Source organism: Amphibalanus amphitrite, unplaced genomic scaffold, assembly GCF_019059575.1.
Source record: "Amphibalanus amphitrite isolate SeventyFive unplaced genomic scaffold, NRLGWU_Aamphi_draft 001648F_arrow, whole genome shotgun sequence".
NCBI classification, from domain to species: Eukaryota; Metazoa; Arthropoda; class Thecostraca; order Balanomorpha; family Balanidae; genus Amphibalanus; species Amphibalanus amphitrite.
This window is the reverse complement of record NW_024883141.1, coordinates 51,677-70,556: the sequence shown is the minus strand read 5'-3', so window position 1 is coordinate 70,556 and position 18,880 is coordinate 51,677. Positions and strand designations below refer to the sequence as shown.

The 18,880-nt window shown below is 47.1% G+C and overlaps 1 protein-coding gene across 2 annotated transcripts in view; it reads right to left on the bottom strand.

Moving 5' to 3' along the window:
• LOC122374365 (carbohydrate sulfotransferase 5-like) overlaps window positions 1-10,081 on the bottom strand; it is a 31,699-nt gene extending 21,618 nt beyond the window's left edge. Inside the window, exons 1-3 of one of the 2 annotated variants that reach the window (XM_043353057.1) lie at window positions 9,628-10,081; window positions 6,741-6,986; window positions 2,805-2,912 (exon numbers count right to left, since the gene is read on the bottom strand). In XM_043353057.1, the coding sequence (XP_043208992.1) occupies window positions 2,805-2,912; window positions 6,741-6,867 (235 nt within the window). In that variant the 5' untranslated portion in view covers window positions 6,868-6,986; window positions 9,628-10,081. The remainder of the gene's footprint in view (window positions 1-2,804; window positions 2,913-6,740; window positions 6,987-9,627) is intronic. The other variant, XM_043353058.1, reaches the window with a different exon arrangement.
• Between the last annotated feature and the right edge of the window lie 8,799 nt (window positions 10,082-18,880).

Genomic DNA, 18,880 nt, shown 5'->3' with positions numbered 1-18,880 from the left:
GAAAGTCTGCGATGATGTCTTCGGTAAGGTATTATTACAATAGACTGTCCAGACTGTCCACAGGTCTCCTACGATGATCTGGGGATGATCTGATATGGATATGATGACCTATCCATATCAGATACGATGGATATGATATGGATCTGATATGATGAATATGATGGATATGATGGATCTGATATGGATATGGATATGATGACCTGGGCTAAGATCTGACGTCACGACCTCAAGACGGCCTACGTGGATGCCTAGAACATATTCAAGTGTAACACAATATCATCGGAAAAATCTGCCACGAGATCTGAGTTAACGATGTTCCGCTGACTTCGGCTAAGACCTGATGTGACGAGGTCTGACATGTTGTCATGAAATTTTAAAGGGACCCTCCCACCTTCAAAAAAGTTAATGAATCGGCACGAAAGTGATGTCGCTCGGTTCAGAAAGAGCGAAAACGAATATCTACCAAATTTCATCGAAAAATATTCACCGGTTTTCAAGATATTAGACTTTTACTTTTGTTTACTTTTTGGGATCTCCGCTGTTCCTAGCGACTTTATTTGAAAGTGCGGCATTTGTTGCGCGCAAAGCAGCATATACCACCGCGTGCTACCAAACGTTTTAGTAAAAGATTTAAAAATCGTTAGATCTCCGCTGACGTCACAAATTCTAAGGGGGCATACCAATGCACTAGCCCCTTAGAATCCGAAAACTGCAAGTTTGAAATTCCATATCTCCGAATTAAAGCATTTGTCGATGTTGTGAGTGCCCAAACCGGTATTTGCAGGCCATGGCCACCAATTTGGCTATCTCAACTCAAAACTAATGTTAAGGTGGGAGTGTCCCTTTAATGATGATGCGGGGGAACCCATGGCTTTTGGCTACGAGGCGGCGCCGGCTGAGGCGAGGCCGGCTGAAGCGAGGGTCATATGACCCGCTCAGAAAACACTTTGAAATTTTGTTTGGATAAAGACTCAATTGAGTGCTAAAATGCCTCAAACGTGTCTGAGTTTAAAAGAGGATTCAGTAAGGCTTCCTTTCGGGGCTCATGTACTTTTAGCCCGAATTCTGGATTCAAGTGAGACCGGGATTGGGGATCGGGCTGAAAACTGGTTTCATAGTGAGACTGATTTAAAGCTTGACATCGATAATGCGGTACTGACTGAGATCTGTTCTGCGATCAATGGCGTTGCTCAAACAGTATTCTCTAAAAAGTCGTCTGTGTTTGAATAGGGGACATTAGCCCGAAAACTGGTCTCTGAGACCGAATATGGAGAAACTGTTTCCTCAGTGCTGCTGTGGGAGCGATGGGCCAGCCGAGACGGGGCGGGACGGACGGGGGGGGGGGGGGGGGGACTGCGCGGCCATGGGCCAGCCGGCGGGGGAGGGGTGTCTTTGGCTCACATGTCTGGTTGCAGGTGTCATGGATTGGATTCGAGCCGGCGCTGGCCGGAGCGAGGCGGGCTAGCAGTGAGTGTCCTCCGTCACGTGAGAAACGACGGGTGTATGACGATTGCCCATATATCTGCCCGCTTTGTACTGTACATTCTGCTCCGTTGGCGTGTTTGGCGTCTTGTTATCGATCATGATGTGAACGATAACACGATTTGGGTGCAGACGGCCAACAACAGCCAACTCTGTGTAACAGATCAGAGGAGCGAACGGTATGAGAAGCCCTAATCAGTAATAGGGCCCACCTATTGTCGATTAGGGGCTCGAAGGTCAGTGAGCGGCCGGCAGCAAGCACGAGGAAGGAGGGGAGGGGCAGGGGGGGCGAAGACGGTAGAGACGTGTGTCTGTGGAAGAGGAGAGGGGAAACACGACCCGAGGCAGAGGGGAGGAGGCTGACCCCGAGATAAGGCACGAGCAGTAAACAGAGGGAGCGAGGGGTGGTGGAACAGGCCCGGGGAAGAAGCAAACACCACGTGGTCGAACAGCCCGAGACGCGCGCTCAGAGGCGACGGACGGGGTGACGAGTGGGGATTGAGTGACAGGCTGCGAAAAAATGACCCCACCCCCCGGCCCCTCACTACAACCTTCAGTCCTTAACACCATCCTGTAGAGACACTCGTCGTCGGCCCGTCTTGTTATCGATCATGATGTGAACGATAACACGATTTGGGTGCAGACGGCCAACAACAATTTCAGTTTTTGCGAAACGGGCATAAACTGAGCCTGAGGAAATCGATCGTCGCCTAATCTTAACATGTGAATTATTCCCGATAAAATCATTTTAACGGTAGGAAATTTTTAGCCATACGCTGAAGTTGCCGAAACGCACGTGAAAGCTACGATAATAAACTTGGAGCCAAACTCCTTTTGAAAAAAAAAACTAAAGTAAAGAGTGGTACCTGCAGAATGGAGAAGCTCAGACCTGAAACATACTAGCAAACTGAGCACACCGCAAGTCCTGCCATCGATTTCCTAATGTCATTACTCATCAGACATCAACAATGTGACGTACGTTAGTTTTACCTTCATTGCATACCATGGCTGCTTTACGGGCAACGTTTTGCATGCATCAACGCTAACGCTGGTTCTTGAATGCATGGAAATGCCCTGAATGATCTTACATTCATGTACTTTAACGCAATAATAAGTGTACTTCCAGAACACTTTTCGATACGGTTGGACTAAATGTTACTGTCTGTCAGCTGCCTCATCCGTCTTCTATAGCATGGGCTCACTAGCACGCTTGGTCGCATTAACGACCAAGGCGCCTTAACGAGCAGTCCACACACTACGAGCTGGTGGCACCGTAAATGGTCTCCTGACTTGGTAAACCCGCGAACCGTGCGGTACATTACCTGCTGGCACGCCGTAAAAGGTCTTCTGACCCGGTAAGCCCAACGACACCTGACCATAAAGGCCAGAAGCAAGACAGTAGCGATGACTGCAGTTGACGAACAGCGGGCCTAAAAGGTGAAACATCAGAAGTCAGACTGACGTAAAAAAATCACGTGGTGCTGGGACATTGAGATTACGACAGAGTAGTAGTCATGTGATTTCAGTAGTGGAAAGTTACTACATGTAAGTCAGCGCGGCAGTTGACAGCGCGACTGCGGTCACATTTAGTGTCAGATGAACGTATATTTCCGTTATTTTTAGGCTTGGTCAAAGGAAATGTGTCAGCCTGTCAGGCCACCAAAGTAATCACCTTTTAAAAAAAATCCGATTAAGACGTTAATGGAAATTGTGGTTATAGCTGATGAACAACAAGATGGAGTATTGCAAAAAAAAAAAAAAAAAACATTTGGTGGACCTGTAAATAAAGAACTTCAATGAATACGTCCTCAGAGCTGAGGTTTCGTTTTGGCTTTGGGTGACATCATGAACGAAAACAGCATTTTACAGACGTGCCCTTCGCCCTTTGAACATGTTCATTCGCTGTACCTTCAGCACAAATGCTGCTCGTCACTGCAGGGATTTACTCAAATGCATCGTATAGTCCACAAGTGATACAGAGACTATTTTTCTCCACCGTTTGAAGCTTGCTCGGGGTATCTGTTGAGGCTCCCGGGGCCGCCGGACGTTGCTTTTTGTGCGCTGCCATTCTGCCCAGGTGGACTAGTTTTTAGTCACTCGTCGGCGGTTCTAGTTTTTATGCCACGCGGCTGATATAAAACTAGAACCGCCGACGAGTGACACTGAGAAACAGACTTCGACCAAACAGTACATCCTGAATAGAATCGGACAGTCTGCGCTGTCTGTGCGGCGAATGCTTTGAGGCCAACTTGTAACAATGGCGAAATCAAATAGCCCAGGTGTAAGTCACGCAGGTGTCCTTTGTGACATTTTCTGACAGGTGTTCTGCCATATATTACAAAATATTGGCAAATTAGGTAGAATTTTATACGAAAGTCATAGAAATGATAATGTACAGATACAATTTAAACGACACACTCTATAATTCTACGAAAATGCGTGTTCTTTTCAATATTTTTCTCCAATAAACTATTTGATTAGAAAATAATCACACCACATCCAGTCCACCTCCACATTATGCCATTTACAATCAGTCGCCATGAAACACTTCCTTGAGGCTGCATATAATGAGGTTAGTGCTTGTGCGAGGAACATGTTCATAAATAGTAGAAAATGTAAAAAATGTAAAAACATGACCTTATTTCCTCGATAATTGCCAAAACTAATGCTGTACAAATATATACTTTATTTGAAAGATGTAATATTTCGACCACAGGTCTTTTTCAAACAGTTTCAAATTAGAAAAGATAGCATTTCCATTTGCCGCATTTCCAACTGCCTTTCAACAAAAATTTATGGTTGAATCGTGCCCACTAGCTCACTCGCACCACTCATGAAATATTTGGCTAGCAAAAATAGCATCACATAGGTCACCTATTTTTCAAAATACATAGTTTCAGCCGTACGAGATAAGTAAGTATTAACATACCGACTGACCATAACACAAAACATCCTACAGGCCTTCGCCATTATTTCTCACAATTTCGTCCAAAGTCACCCAGCTGTCTACAAGGCATAACAGATGCAGCATGCCAGCAACTATCATATGCTGTCCAGTGTCCAGGCTTTTACACATTTACGTGTCTATCCGTCCAGTATTCACATAACACCGTAACACCAGAATGGAATACAAAGAAAGCAAAGATGGGCATAATTGGCATACTCGCATTAACATACCTATAGCGTTCAATGCCATAACATATAGCGTTCGATGCCCATAATCAAAAACACACATAGTCTGCACCCTCCCCCCCCCCCCCCCTCCCACACACACACAAACACTATCTAGCTTTGAACGCGTTAACATACGCAGTACCTAGTGCACAGTACATATACAGTACACATTTACACATACATCGGCGTTGTTCCTAGCATTGTTTACCTTACAAAATAGGCCAAGACGATACATTACTGTTGAGTTCCGGACGGTTCTTTCTTATCAGCAGCGATTCAGCTATTTTACGGTCTGGATGGTCTTTAGACTTGTACAATATTTTAATTTTGAGCGGAGCAGACGTCCCATCTACGATGCTGTCACCGTGTTTCTCCGTAAAGTGATCACCCAACGGAGTGTCAGGGGTCCTGTTGGTCATGTCGCGCACGTGTTCATTGAACCTGAGGCGCAATGGCCGTTTTGTCTCTCCGATATAAACACCTTCCCTGTCATGTTTTTACATTTTTTACATTTTCTACTATTGAGGCTGCATATATGTTGTCTGATATTGCTCCCAATTCGCCAGTGTGAGCAATAAGTAGTCTGGCTTAACCCGCGCCCCAGTGGCGGTCTCCGCCAACTTCGCCCTAGTGGGGGGGGGGGGGGGGGGGGCATATGTTACCACCCACCTCTAACTCAAAAACTAAGAGGGCTAGAAAGACGCGGTAAAAAGCAGTCGATAGCTCTTGATGCGTACGTTTGAAAGTATTTGGTCATTTTTCATCTTAGAGCAATATTGGGGTCACCAGAGGTCATCAAAGGTCAAAATTTGCGAATTGTCATTTTATTTTTCAGAAAACATGCCATTATCTCAGGAACTATGATAGCTAGAAAAACGCTGGGAAAAGCATTCGATAGCTTTTGAACTCTTCTTTTGATAAGATCATCATCAAAAATGACCTCAGGTCAACGGTTTAGCCTTCAGAGGGCAAAAACTCCAAAAATAGCTGTTTTTAAGAAAAGTGTTTTTCGACGATAACTTTTGACTTAAGAAAGCTAGGTCATTTATAATGCCAGAATCGTGTTCCTCTCGCCGAGACGCGTCGAATGAACTATAATTTGACCTTGAAAGGTCAACTTCAAAATTTGACCTCAGGTCAAGGTCATGACCTGACCGGAAAAGGTCATGTTGCATATCAGTCGATGCGTCTCGGCAAGACAAACACAATGAGGCCAACCCCAGCGTTCTATCTCTTTCCAATCGAGAGTTATTGGCAAAAAACTGTTTGTAGCCTCAAATGACCTCGGATGACCTTTCAAGAGGCTATCAGCAAAAAAGACACCTTAGTCGTCACTGATGGTCCAAATCATTGTTATCCTGAAATATTTGGACTGTTCCTATGCGTACACACGGATCTAGAGGCATTTTCGTTTTTCTCCATTGACTTATAATGGAAAGGTCACGCCACTGACCTGACCTTAGGTCACGCATATAAAAAATCCGAGATATACAAATTGTAGGCACCCATGACATCATGTAATCCACCAAGTTTGAAACCTCTCTGACAAACACTGCAGGCTGGACATGATTGCAAACTTTTTTAGGCTTGATCAGTTAACTTGACCTAGTGACCTGACCTGACATGACCTGGGGTCAAAAATTTCACACATTGTTCAAAATTGATGTACCAAAAGTTACCCCAAGCGGCGCGGCGCTACGCGCCGCGGTTTTTTATTTATACGAAAAAAACGCGACAGGGTGGTAACATTTGCCCCCCCCCCCCCCACTGGGGCGAAGGTTAAAAGTACCGCGCAAAGTAAAGGTGGATCCATCAAGCCTAACCGAGGAAGGGCCTGCTAAATTTGAGTCACCGAAGCCATTGACATCCTCGACCATTCCCCAGGTCAATTGGTTCGGTGACGTTCAAATTATAGCAGGCCCTTCCTCGGTCAGGCTTGATGGATCCATTGTCATTTTGCGCGGTACTTTTAAGACAGACTGTACAATGTACATCACGACTTAATGCTTACCATCCAACCACTCAGTGTAACTATAAAAGCACGTTTACCGTGCATCACAACACATCTCAACAAAGTGACTTACCGAAGTTTCTGAAGTACTGTTGGGACTGATAAATCTGCAGACTTCCCACCATCAGGAGCACAGCAGTTGCAATCCAAAAGAAGAACCCCCTCGCGCTCCTCGGTACACCGGACTGGAAGCTCATCATACCGCCGATTGGCGTTGTTGCACTTCGGTACTCCTTTGCAGGGTCCTCGGAGGTCTCCAAATGTTTTATGGTGGTCTCGCTGGTTTCCTGCAGCTGAAGATGTCTGATGGCGTTTTTTCCTGAGGGAACATTCATCTGGTCAGCAAGATCACTAGCTATGAGAAAAGTTATTTATTTCTTCTTCGAAATTACGCTTAGTAGGCGAGAAGGTAGAAAAACAAAGCTTTGCCCCTCGCTAGGCAAAGGGGGGTTGATGCAACCCCCCTAAGGCCTTTTCGTAAAAACCTCGGCGTGTAGCGCCGCAGAATTTGGCAAACCCTCTGAGGAAGCCTTTTTTTACACCTTTCCTGAAAATTTCAGGTCTCAGTCCTTTCAGGTCAGGTCAGGTCACGGCAACGGAACGACAGAGTTTTCGTTAAGAGCGTCAGTGCAGTGGCACGTGGGGCCACTAAATTTCAGACACAGCTTCGTAAATGTATAAAGCTATCATCCGTGATCGAAACTTGTATGAAATTCGTGATCAGCACCCCGAAAACCCTCACAAGAACCTCACTTTACGAAGTTCTAACAGGTCCCAATTTTCCGGTATTTATATACATAAGGTCCGATCAACAAGACGATTATAAAAACCACACCACTCGATGTATTTTGAGCTCCTGATTCCATATCTGATAGTTATTTATGGCGCAACCAAGTTTTAAAGCAACTGCGCAATATTTACCGTCGCCGCCGGCCACCATCCCACGACACCCACCGTCAACGCACTCCACCAGCCGTTTGCGCCACGTGAGATGGATCGAATGAATAAACTCCAAGGTTGAGTGAAAACATTACGCTTTTCAATCTCATTATGAAAGTGACGTCATGAAAATGATCGTGGCGAAGCGGTGCAGTGCCGAAGGCAATGCCTTAGGAGAGATTACAGGCAATGGTAAGTCAAATATTTTTAGGTTAAGTGGTTGTGTATCTGGCCTCAGGCCGAAGGCCTGAGGCCTGATGCACAACCACTTAACCTAAAAATATTTGACTTACCATTGCTTGCAATCTATTCATGCGAGCAACTGTTTCCTTATCCCCGGGTAGGCAAAAATCAGTAGGTCAGGTTAGGTCAGGTTAGATTAGGTTCTGACAATTTTTGTCGTGTTTTTTTTCCTATCCTACCCAACAAAACTCCAATTTTCAAAACATTTTTTTTTCGTGTTTTGTTATTTTGACGTCACTTTCATCAAACAATTTGAATAGAGAAGAAGTAATGCTTTTTACATTTAAATTGCTTTTTGATGATTTTTTATTTATTTTTTATGTTCAAATAATATAATTATGATATCTTTTCTATCAAATATGCCTAATAGCTATGACCTTACGTAAACTTCTTTCCATTCGTACCTGCAATTTAGAGCAGAAACTTCCGTTTCCGTTTGAGCAAACTGGTTTGAACCAGTTTTAGCAGGTGCTTTCCAGTGCTTTCCGATTTCCCGCCAGTCTGTTGGTTGGATCATGGCTTCCGTGCCGGGTGGTTCGTCGTGCTCCGGGTGCAAGTGGGAGGAATACGAACTAGTTTCAGTTGCGTACCGCAACGAGGAACGCGTCCAGCGTATTTTTCGAAACCACGGTGAACTAGATTAGAGGTAAGTAAATTTTATCTCTCCGATCCACTTTTCAAGCATAAATTTTGCATATTCTTACGTTATTTGACATCCTGAATGTAGATAAGATGCTTACATGCGACGTAAAACAGTTCTACCATATTAAAAATATTTGTTACCGTATTTGGGGAAATGGTGGGAACCGGGGTTTTTGGGTCGGGGAGGGAATACAATGCCGTAAGAATGGTCATGAAAGTTGGGGAAAACTGTTGGGAACCGGGGTTTCTCTCCATACCCATAAACCCCGATCCCCCCTCCCCCACCCAAAAACCCCGGTTCCCAACAGTTTCCCCCAACTTTCATAACCATTCTTACGGCATTGTATTTCCTCCCCCACCCAAAAACCCCGGTTCCCAACATTTCCCCAAATATGGTAGCAAATATTTTTAATATGGTAGCACTGTTTTCCGCCGCATGTAAGCATCATATCTACATTCAGGATGTCAAATAACGTAAGAATATGCAAAATTTATGCTTGAAATATGGATCGGACTTTATGTAAATATTTACCAATTTTCCCGACTTTTGGGTCATTGACCTAATCTGGAGGGTCAACCGATGGCCTAGGACCTTAAAATTGGGTATCATCGGCTCCCTCTTGTCACGGGCAACACGCACGCTCTTTTTCCGCAAAGCACTTGTTCGACGAGGGGCCGAAAAGCAGGGGGGGGGGGTAAATGACCCCAATACGGACGAGGGTTAAGACCTCTGAAGTGTGAAGCAGCCACAATCCTTAGACACACATACAAAAGAGCACTAAAATCTATGCAAATTGCTTCTAAGGTAAACATTGGCGAAAGCCCTAAATCAAAAAGACAAACAGCCAATGATAGTTGATAGGTTGTTGCCAAAAACAAAAATCATTGTGTGCACTTCCCATGTCATTATAGTTATGCGTAGGCAATTAAAGTGCGACACTTTGGAAGCAAAAACAATTGCATTTAGTCATTAACCGAGATCATAAAGTGAATCAAAATGAATGCTTTGGCACGTCTATGGGTAGCTCAATTTCAATTTGCAGTGACTTCAGAAACCACACCGCTACACCACCTTGGCTTCACTAACCTCACCAACTCACTCACTAACCACCTCTGACACCAACCCCTTCACTTACCCCACGAGCCACGAGCGGCGGCCACCAGCGCCCCAGCTGGGTCACCGGCAGACTGACGAGTGCAGCGCGGTCGATCGTGTGAGCGTCAGTACTCAGTACATACCGGCACCAATGAGCAGCACACCGGTGTGGGTCATGGGCGCCCAACGTCCACCCCCGCGGGCAGGGCGCGTGGAACGGATGGTTCCACTTTGGGCCGCCAGGGGTATGGAGTTGTGTTTTTGGAGGTCAGGTGTAACACTTCCGCGAACGCTAACAACGCCAAATTAAGCTTGCTTCACGGGCCTGCATTGACTTTCAACTGTTCTCTAGTCTTGGTCGCTAGCCTACAGTATATCCAAAAAGTATACCCTTCGACTATTACACGGTAGGCGAATCGATAACTTGGCTGAATCCACTACAGAGGTGGAGAGGGGAAGGGAGGGGAGGGAGGGGCACCCGCTCGGCACCAGGCGATGCCTGGCTGACCCCGCGCTCCCTCCATGACCTCCGTCCTGCCCTCAGGCGAGGACCGACTTCCTCGGCCCGTAGCGGCCGAGCGGAAAACCGAGCTCGCGGGGCGCGACTCCAATTGGCCCAATATTATAAAAGGGGTGCTATTCTATTAACGGCATAAGGTAGTATTTATATTGATACCAGCAGTGGATGTGGTAAAATAGTGACAATACAGTCCAAAACAAACGAAAGCAAACAACTGATGCATAACGGCACCCGCCCACCCCCTCGGCCGGCGAGGGTGCGAGGGTTCATAATTAAACATTTGTGATTTAAAAAAGAGATTTTAGAATTATCCATGCCTCTCCTCCTTTTACCAATGAAGGTGCTTTTCAAAAAATATGCATCGTACCTATAAGTTGCGAAATTTAAGCTTTGAATTGGTGACCTCTCGTGACCTGACCTTAGACCTGACCTAAAAAGATCTTAGTTTTTCCTGGATATTTTTGGCGCTCTTTCGAGCGCCCCCTACAGCATTTCGCTACGTGGCCCAGACGCCGAGTTATGTGTGAATCGCCCATGATCATAAATACATACAATACAGACACACATGCATACATACAAAGGGGTGTTCAGCACCCCCCCCCCCCCCCCCCCAGCAGAGCGTGTAAATTCAGGATCCCCAGCTGGGCGCCGGATAAGGGAGATAGCGTACTAGTGCTTACCTAAAACGGAGCAGCTCGACATCTTATTATTCGTTTCCATATTTCATATTTAGATATGTTTTAGGTTTGAATTGAACCTAGCAAGTTGATTGTTGCGTTGCCTTTATCATACGTTGCCTTTCATGACAAGTGTTCGCGTTCAGTTGAACTTTTCCTCTCTTCAACCTAGTTTTGGAGGCATTATAAGCGTCAATTAACGTGACGCAGCGGCAACCCAGGCCTTCAGTGACCGCTTACAGGGGCGACGGACACGGAGCGGCAGAGGAGGCATCGTTCCCTAAGAAACTTCTGGAGGAGGGACAAACGTATATTCTTGCCCCTCCATAATTCGTGCCCTAAACATGAGGAACATTTCCATTTTCCATAGCCTGATATTGCAGCTATGCGCTCCTACAGTTTGTTCAACGGTGCCTTTTGAATATGTGTAAATGCTAACTATTTCCGCTTTATAGCATTTTTTGTCTTTTCAGATTCGATTTAGAGATATTTTAAGTGTGCAAGAGACGCGACTCACACCCTCAATGGTCGTTTGCCGCTATTTTGTACCTACATGAATGCCAAATCGCAAGCGAGCGGAGACGGAAAGGCTAGCCATTCGCTTGCGGGTAGTTTAGGACTGATGAGCGCTCGTAATAAGCCACTCCCCTGATTTTTTTTTTCGAGCGCAACAGTTTCCAGTGCCAGTAACATGGTAAACGCCGAGGTCGTAATCATTGACCACATTGACCAATGCACGGTATGACACCCAAAGGCCACTGGCCAGTCATCAGAGATCTGCTTTGGGCATTCGGAGGCTTGTGTGGGGACAGTGTAAAAACTGGATGTTCACAGTTCAGTATCCGCTTTATTTCAGCATTCACTATTAAATAAGTAAAAAATAACGTTGGAAACTTTTGAGGGTTAGGGCACTGATCATTAGTGGGCCCCCCTCTGGCTAAAGAATATAGAGCATTGAACACGAAAGCAAAATCTAAGGCATTTTGGAAAAATGAGTATGCCCCGCAGCGTCCGATAACTACCACCTTCCAGTGGGTCAAGCCAACGGGGTCCAAGTCTATAATTGCACTTAACGATACCACTAACCTTGTCTCACTTTTCGTTGAAGTATGTTCCGAATGGTTTCGGCGACAGACTGGCTGCACTGAGGTCGTTTGGTATGTGCAACTGTAATTAAAGCCACCTGAGGCGCCCTGACACCAGGCTGAAGCTGGGTTGGAAATGCTTCGTCTTTGCAGATATCACTGGCCGCTGGTTCTCGAGTGCTTTGTTTTGTTGGGTTAGGCCTTTTCGGTCCAATGGGACCATTTCAGAGCCGGGAGGAAGATAGGATAAAGGGGGAGACATTAGTCTGGGCAAGCACCCTAGTGAGTCGCCGGGGCTGAACAAGTCCAGAGGACAGGTCACCCAGCCCCAAGGCACTCACTGCACCCGGCTACAGGGTGCGCTCCCTCGGGAGCAGCGGTGCCGCTCCAAGGGAGCAGCCCGCATGAGATAAAGTGGCCTGTCCAGTCCGGAGGGGGGTTGCGGTGTGGAGGAGAAGGATTTCAGTATCCTGAGGATAGAAGCACGGAACGGTGTTCTCGAGTGCCTGAACCGGTAGATGTCGTGGCAAAATTTGGTGTGATAATTTGGACCTTACCGCATTCAGCGCACCCTAAAGCCCTAATACAGAAACGCCCCCCCCCCCCCCCCAGAGCTTCTGGATTCTCGTGCCAGTCCACCGGATTCCTTCACCCTAGTCCGCTGCTCGACTCCCTCACCTCAGCCCTCCGTTCCCAGCTTGACGAGCGTTTGGGCCTTAGTTAAGCCTTGCTGTGGGCTTACTGTAGGATAAACCCATCGAGACAGCCCGTCTCGGTGAGCTTAGTTGGCGAACTACTGCCTTGGGGTGGGTTTCTGGCGGATTGCTGTCCCAATAGGTTTAGATGCGACCGACTGTCTGAATGTTTGAGCGGTCTACTCCCGCTGTTAGCTAGTTTCAGTTGATATCTGTCTCAGAAAAGTTTTATTATTAGGAACACAGATAACAGTAGTACTACTGTTATCTGTGTTAGGAAACATAAGGTATACGTTTTGTCTATTTCGGGCGATGCAAGGGGAGGGGGAGTAAATATTTGCTTTATATACCCGCTCCCTGGATCTGCCAGTGGACGATAGGTATAACGATTTTCGTATTGCTGTGTTAGAAAAAAAATCTCCAATGGGGAAAATTGTGCCATAGCCCATAACCCGATCGCAAATTAGATTTGAAGAACGTTGCCGAACCTTTTGAAGTAGGCGAGCGCTATTTTTCAATGAGGTAACTCGTTACCATTTCCTCTGTTCATTTTACGTTCGATTTCCAACCTTCCTTTAAAAAGTATTTATCAGATTTTTTTTTGCTTCATACTGTTCAGCAGTAAGGAATCGAAATCCGAGGAGTTTTTGGATTTTGGACACTTGAGGGGGGGGGGGTATGTCCACTGCAGCGTCGAAAACGCCTTATTGGATCCGCCTATGATATCATCTCGACTGGGATCTTGCCCCCCCACGCCAAAATCGAATCCGCCGCCACTGCTAATGATGATACCTGTAGTCATTGTAGGAATACCACGGACATCCAAGTTATCACCTTGCCACTTGACGATGTGGCAGGGTTGTTATGCGTTGCGCGTCTTCGTCCCAGGTGGTTGCGTCGCAGCTGAGCATGGGACTACCAAACCCCACTGCGTCAGCGTTCTTCAGGTCGAAGTCCAGCGTTCTTCACAACCAGACCCAGAGTTTGTCATGACCAGGCCCAGCGTTCTTTTTAGGACCAAACCCAGCGCTCTTCTCAGGCAAAACCCAGCATTCTTCACAACCAGGTCCAGTGTTCTTCAACAACTAGGCTCAGCGTTCTTCAAACCAGATCCAGTGTTCTTCACGACTAAGCCTAGCGTTCTTCACGACCAGGCCCAGCGTTCTTCACGGCCAAGAATCACTCTGCACCGTTCACAGCGTTGTACTGCAGCCACCCAAGGAGCTTCTTTAGTAGCTTTCCTTCTCAGTCTTGTTGATCCTGATAACTGACGGCGTCTTGTCGGTCTAGCTCTGCGCAAGAACAGCTCAATTCCAAATATGGTCAGGCTAATGGTTATTCCGAGAGGAATTACACACAGAACTGCCATCAGATCGCTGATAGATAATTGTTCGTATCGTTGGAGTGGCTCACATAGTTCGTCCTGGTCCTCTAGGATAGACTTTTTGAGTCGAGACATGGTGCTTGTTTCGAACAGTTTCTGCAGTACTCTTGCGATGGCTCTCTTCAGAGTGCTCATTTCCTTGGAGATCGCCAAATAGTAAGATGCAGGTTTAGCCGAATTTTGCTTCAATGGTGCATAGTTGCAAGATTCCTTTCCGATAAAGTGATGCAGAGTTTCCACCTCGGAATGTAGCATAACCTTTGGTTGGAATGCCCGGAGCATGTCTTCTTTCGTCCTGTCAATTGTAATGAATCTGTCGCCAGTAACGGAGCGTCGGTAGAGCTCTCTTTCGTAGATATCGGTACTAGACCTCAGGTCGCTCTGAATTAGTGCGCCTGGGTGCAATGCTAGAGTCCAGTCAGGCTGCTCGACGAACTCGCGGAGACTGCTGATCGGATGGTGGACCGTCTCAACGGTCAGGAATGATATCAAGTTGGCCGTGTAGTTCATGTAGATCAGAAATCCCATGAACCAGCTGAAGATGGTTGCGATGCGACCTGCCAGCGACTGTGGTGTTCTGTCCCAGCCTTGACCGACCACGGTCATGGAAACAGCGAGCAAACACGAGCCCAAGCCCATGTCGCGCACCAGCCGGCCGTCCTCGGCTCTGGCGCTGTTGAACCGCAGCGTTAGGCGCAGCACCAGCGAGAGCGCCAGCAGCGCGGCGGCCAGCGTCCACCAGACGTCGGCGCCCAGCGGCCGCAGCAGGCCCGCGAACACAGCCGAAGACAGGGGCGGCGTCACCGCCGTGTCGCGCCGTATCAGGAACGTGGATGTCGCCGACGCGCACGGTACCTCGTCCAGAAAGTCGACCACGGCAGCTCGAGCAGGAGTGGAGACCAGCGTCGCCAGCGCTAGATCGGCGCGACCGTAAGCCAGGTCTCCCACCATGCCCATCCAGGTACCGTTGTCGCTCAAGCTGCCGTAGCCGGGGACGAGAGGAGTCGCCATCTCATAGCTGATGCCCAGCTCTTCGGCGATGATTTGCCACAACTGGAACAGGTAGCCGCTGAAAGTGACTGAGCCATCAGGCCGCTGTTCTACGGAGATGTACGGAAAGTCGTTGATGGCGACGACACGCAGCGGTTGGTCTGGAGTCCCCGCGGACCATCCTGGTCCCGGTTCGGTGGATGGTCTTGGTCCCGGCCCGGTGGACCAGTTGGGTCCTAGGAGCGTCAGGCCTCCGCGACGCTCCGACATCCTAGCAATGCAGGTAGTGGTCTCGCCAGGACTGAACGCCTTCCAAACGTCGGCAGATCCGGCTGTACATTATCAATACGTTTGATGGCAAACATCATGGATGCGACAAAATAGCTTTGTTTCTTTGATCAGGCGCATTACCGAGTCATCACGGTAGGAGGTGCTACAAAGAGGCACTTATCGTGGCTGCTCAATGTTAACAGCAGCGTAGAACGTCAAAACAAACACCACTGTATTTGCTTGACACATCATCCATTGGGGCTTATCATCCTCCGTTGCCAATGTCTACGTTTGCGATCAATTTCCCTGCACCGTGTCCCACTTATTGCCTTTTACTGAGTAGCAAAAAGCGTGGACTGGGAATGCATTGAAATCTACATAAAACTGTCAACTAATGCCATGTCATTGTTTACCCTCATTTTAGCGAGAGTAACACATCGCCGAGGACATTTATATTTACCCTCAAATATAGGCAGAGTGCACACAACCCAGGAACTTAGGGCAGCGAACTTCGACGGCATGATATGGTTCACCATTAATCCGGTCGAGTGCTTGCCATTTAGTTCTATTGTGTAGGAACCATCGTCTGTCGGCTGCCGGACGCCCGTCATCGCTCGATGTCCTTGGCTGGTGACCTCGTGGATCTGCAGGGTCTTGTGGTACCAATCGGTTGACCGGTGACCCGCACTGGATTTCAGTTTGATGTTGGCGTCAAACTACTTGAGACCTTGTTTTAGCGAGTCCATTCGAGTTTCTCTCGTCGGGCGTTGCCATGACCCCACGTACTATACGCTGTGTCATCGGATTCCTCCGCGTCCTCGCTCCATGCATGGACGCACCCATGTGGGTGCGTCCAATCAAGTCCCCCCCCCCCCGGAACGAGGTACTGAGGTAAGCCCTTCTGCTGGACTATCGAGTTCATCGTCCTTCATCGTCCTGAATCACGCCGCACCACTCACAGCCCTGGACAGCAGGCACCCATGAAGTTTCCTTAGTAGCTCTTGGTCCTGTTGCTCTCGATACCTGGTGGAGTATTGTCGGTCCAGCTCTGCGCAAGAACAGTTCGATTTCAAAAGTTATCACACTTGCGGTTATCCCGAGAGGGATTAGACACAAGACCGGCATCAGATCATGGATGGATAGCTCTTCACATTGTTTATCCTTTGATGGTTTTAGAAGTAAAATAAACTTTAGTAAAAGACATAAAACCGCGTTCATGAGGTTGTGATCATTATTCAAGTCAGACCGGTTTCGTTCCACAGTGAGAACATCTTCAGTGACAATATAAACAGATATGTAAGTTACATGTTTTGATGGGATGATTACCCTGACACGATATCGAAATTATTTGCACACACATATGCACACATGCAAAACTCAGTAAGTACACTTCTTCCAGGTGGAGAATTGTTCTACTTAATGATGACGCACGACGGTGATACAAATGCACAGTGCACATGAGAGCAGTTGCACACCATTGGGTACACACATCATAGAGCTAAGCGGTGACATTGAGAGGATATGCCGATGAAATGTCGTTTATTTTTGGTCGCAACCGAAAGATGTATAGTGATTCTAAAATTCTTAAATCAGGGAACGAGCTGTTCGTACCAAGAATTTCAAAATTATCAATCGTAAACGGAGCATCACATGATAACGCATGATCTCTAATGGACGAGACTGCTGGGGTTGATGACATCAGTCCGGTACGAGGAGATCTGCCTTGGTGTTGAGCCACTCTGGTGAATAAACGTTGATACAATCAGCCTCATGCCAGGCGTCATACGTTGGTTCCACGTATCAACGTTTATTCACCAGAGTGGCTCAACACCAAGGCAGATCTCCTCGTACCGGACTGATGTCATCAACCCCAGCAGTCTCGTCCATTAGAGATCATGCGTTATCATGTGATGCTCCGTTTACGATTGATAATTTTGAAATTCTTGGTACGAACAGCTCGTTCCCTGATTTAAGAATTTTAGAATCACTATACATCTTTCGGTTGCGACCAAAAATAAACGACATTTCATCGGCATATCCTCTCAATGTCACCGCTTAGCTCTATGATGTGTGTACCCAATGGTGTGCAACTGCTCTCATGTGCACTGTGCATTTGTATCACCGTCGTGCGTCATCATTAAGTAGAACAATTCTCCACCTGGAAGAAGTGTACTTACTGAGTTTTGCATGTGTGCATATGTGTGTGCAAATAATTTCGATATCGTGTCAGGGTAATCATCCCATCAAAACATGTAACTTACATATCTGTTTATATTGTCACTGAAGATGTTCTCACTGTGGAACGAAACCGGTCTGACTTGAATAATGATCACAACCTCATGAACGCGGTTTTATGTCTTTTACTAAAGTTTATTTCACATTGTTTTAGAGGCTGACATCAATTCCTGATGGTTTCATAGTACTGACTCCTTCAGCCGCAGCACGGAGCCACTTTATGCAATTTCCGTAGTACCTTTACGATAGCTGGGCTCAAAGAGCTCATTTCTTTTGAGATCGTCCAGTAGTAAGATACAGGTCTGGCCGAACCGTGCTGCAAAGGAGCTCAGTTACAAGACTCCTTCCCAATGTAGTGATGCAGGGTGTCTACCTCTGGATAACTTTTGGCTTCAATGCCCGGAGCATGTCCTCCTTCGTCCTATCTATTGTGATGAACCTGTCGCATAGAATCGATGTTGTTGATAACATGGCAGGCACACTTAGTAACCATGTTTCTTTGACTGTGTTCATTGCTACGTCATCACGTTAGTAGATAAAACAAACAAACAAACAAATGGGGCGCTAGCCGTCCCTACCCGGCGTAAACAGCAATGAAGAACGCCAAGCCATATATACGAGCAACTCGTAAGCAACTGTGTGTGCCGGAGCCATTACTCATTTTTAAACCCATCACCTTCCTTCACCATTGCATATGTTTGCTCACTATTTACCCTTGCTAGTCATCCTACTTGTTTTTTTTTTTCATGCTGCGATCAAGGGCGGCTGGCAAACAAAACATTCCAGTACAGGCGCCAAGACATTTCGTGAATGTTTACATTCGTTTTACCTGAGCAAGCACGTCTGATAAGTAAGTTTACTCGTACTGGACATCATGTGGGCCGGCCATTTCGGCCGCCCTCGTCGGAGCCGTGGTCCGCTGATGGTGTTGGCGTCACAGTCGGTAGAGGAGAAGCGAGAGTGTATTACCGAAAGACATGGTTTTATGGTGGGTGTCGGGACGCAAGCACGTGACCGGACGGGCAGCCGGCCAGCGAGCCGGCGGTTCCGTGTCGCTATGCGCCCCAGACACCCAGACAGTGAAAAAAGGGAGACAAGACATTGGGGCCTCCATCGGGAGTGGGAGGCCATGATTTCTTTCTCCACAATCATTTGCTGGAATGCCACTTGGAACATGAACAGGGAAAGCTTGTTGGACTGATCAAAAACTAATTACAATGCACACCAAACCATCGTTGCCTGCATGCGGCTAAAGGTGTAGTGAGTGCAGATTGCAGAATCAATGCCTGGACTTTGTAGTTTGTTCTTAGGTCTTTATGGATCAATTTGCTTTTGAAAACTTCGGTAAGCAGAATTTCGTCTCAGATTGCTGCTGACGTTCTCTGTCAGTTTTAACCGGCCGTGACCGTCCCGACCTGATGCACCTTCTAAGGAATC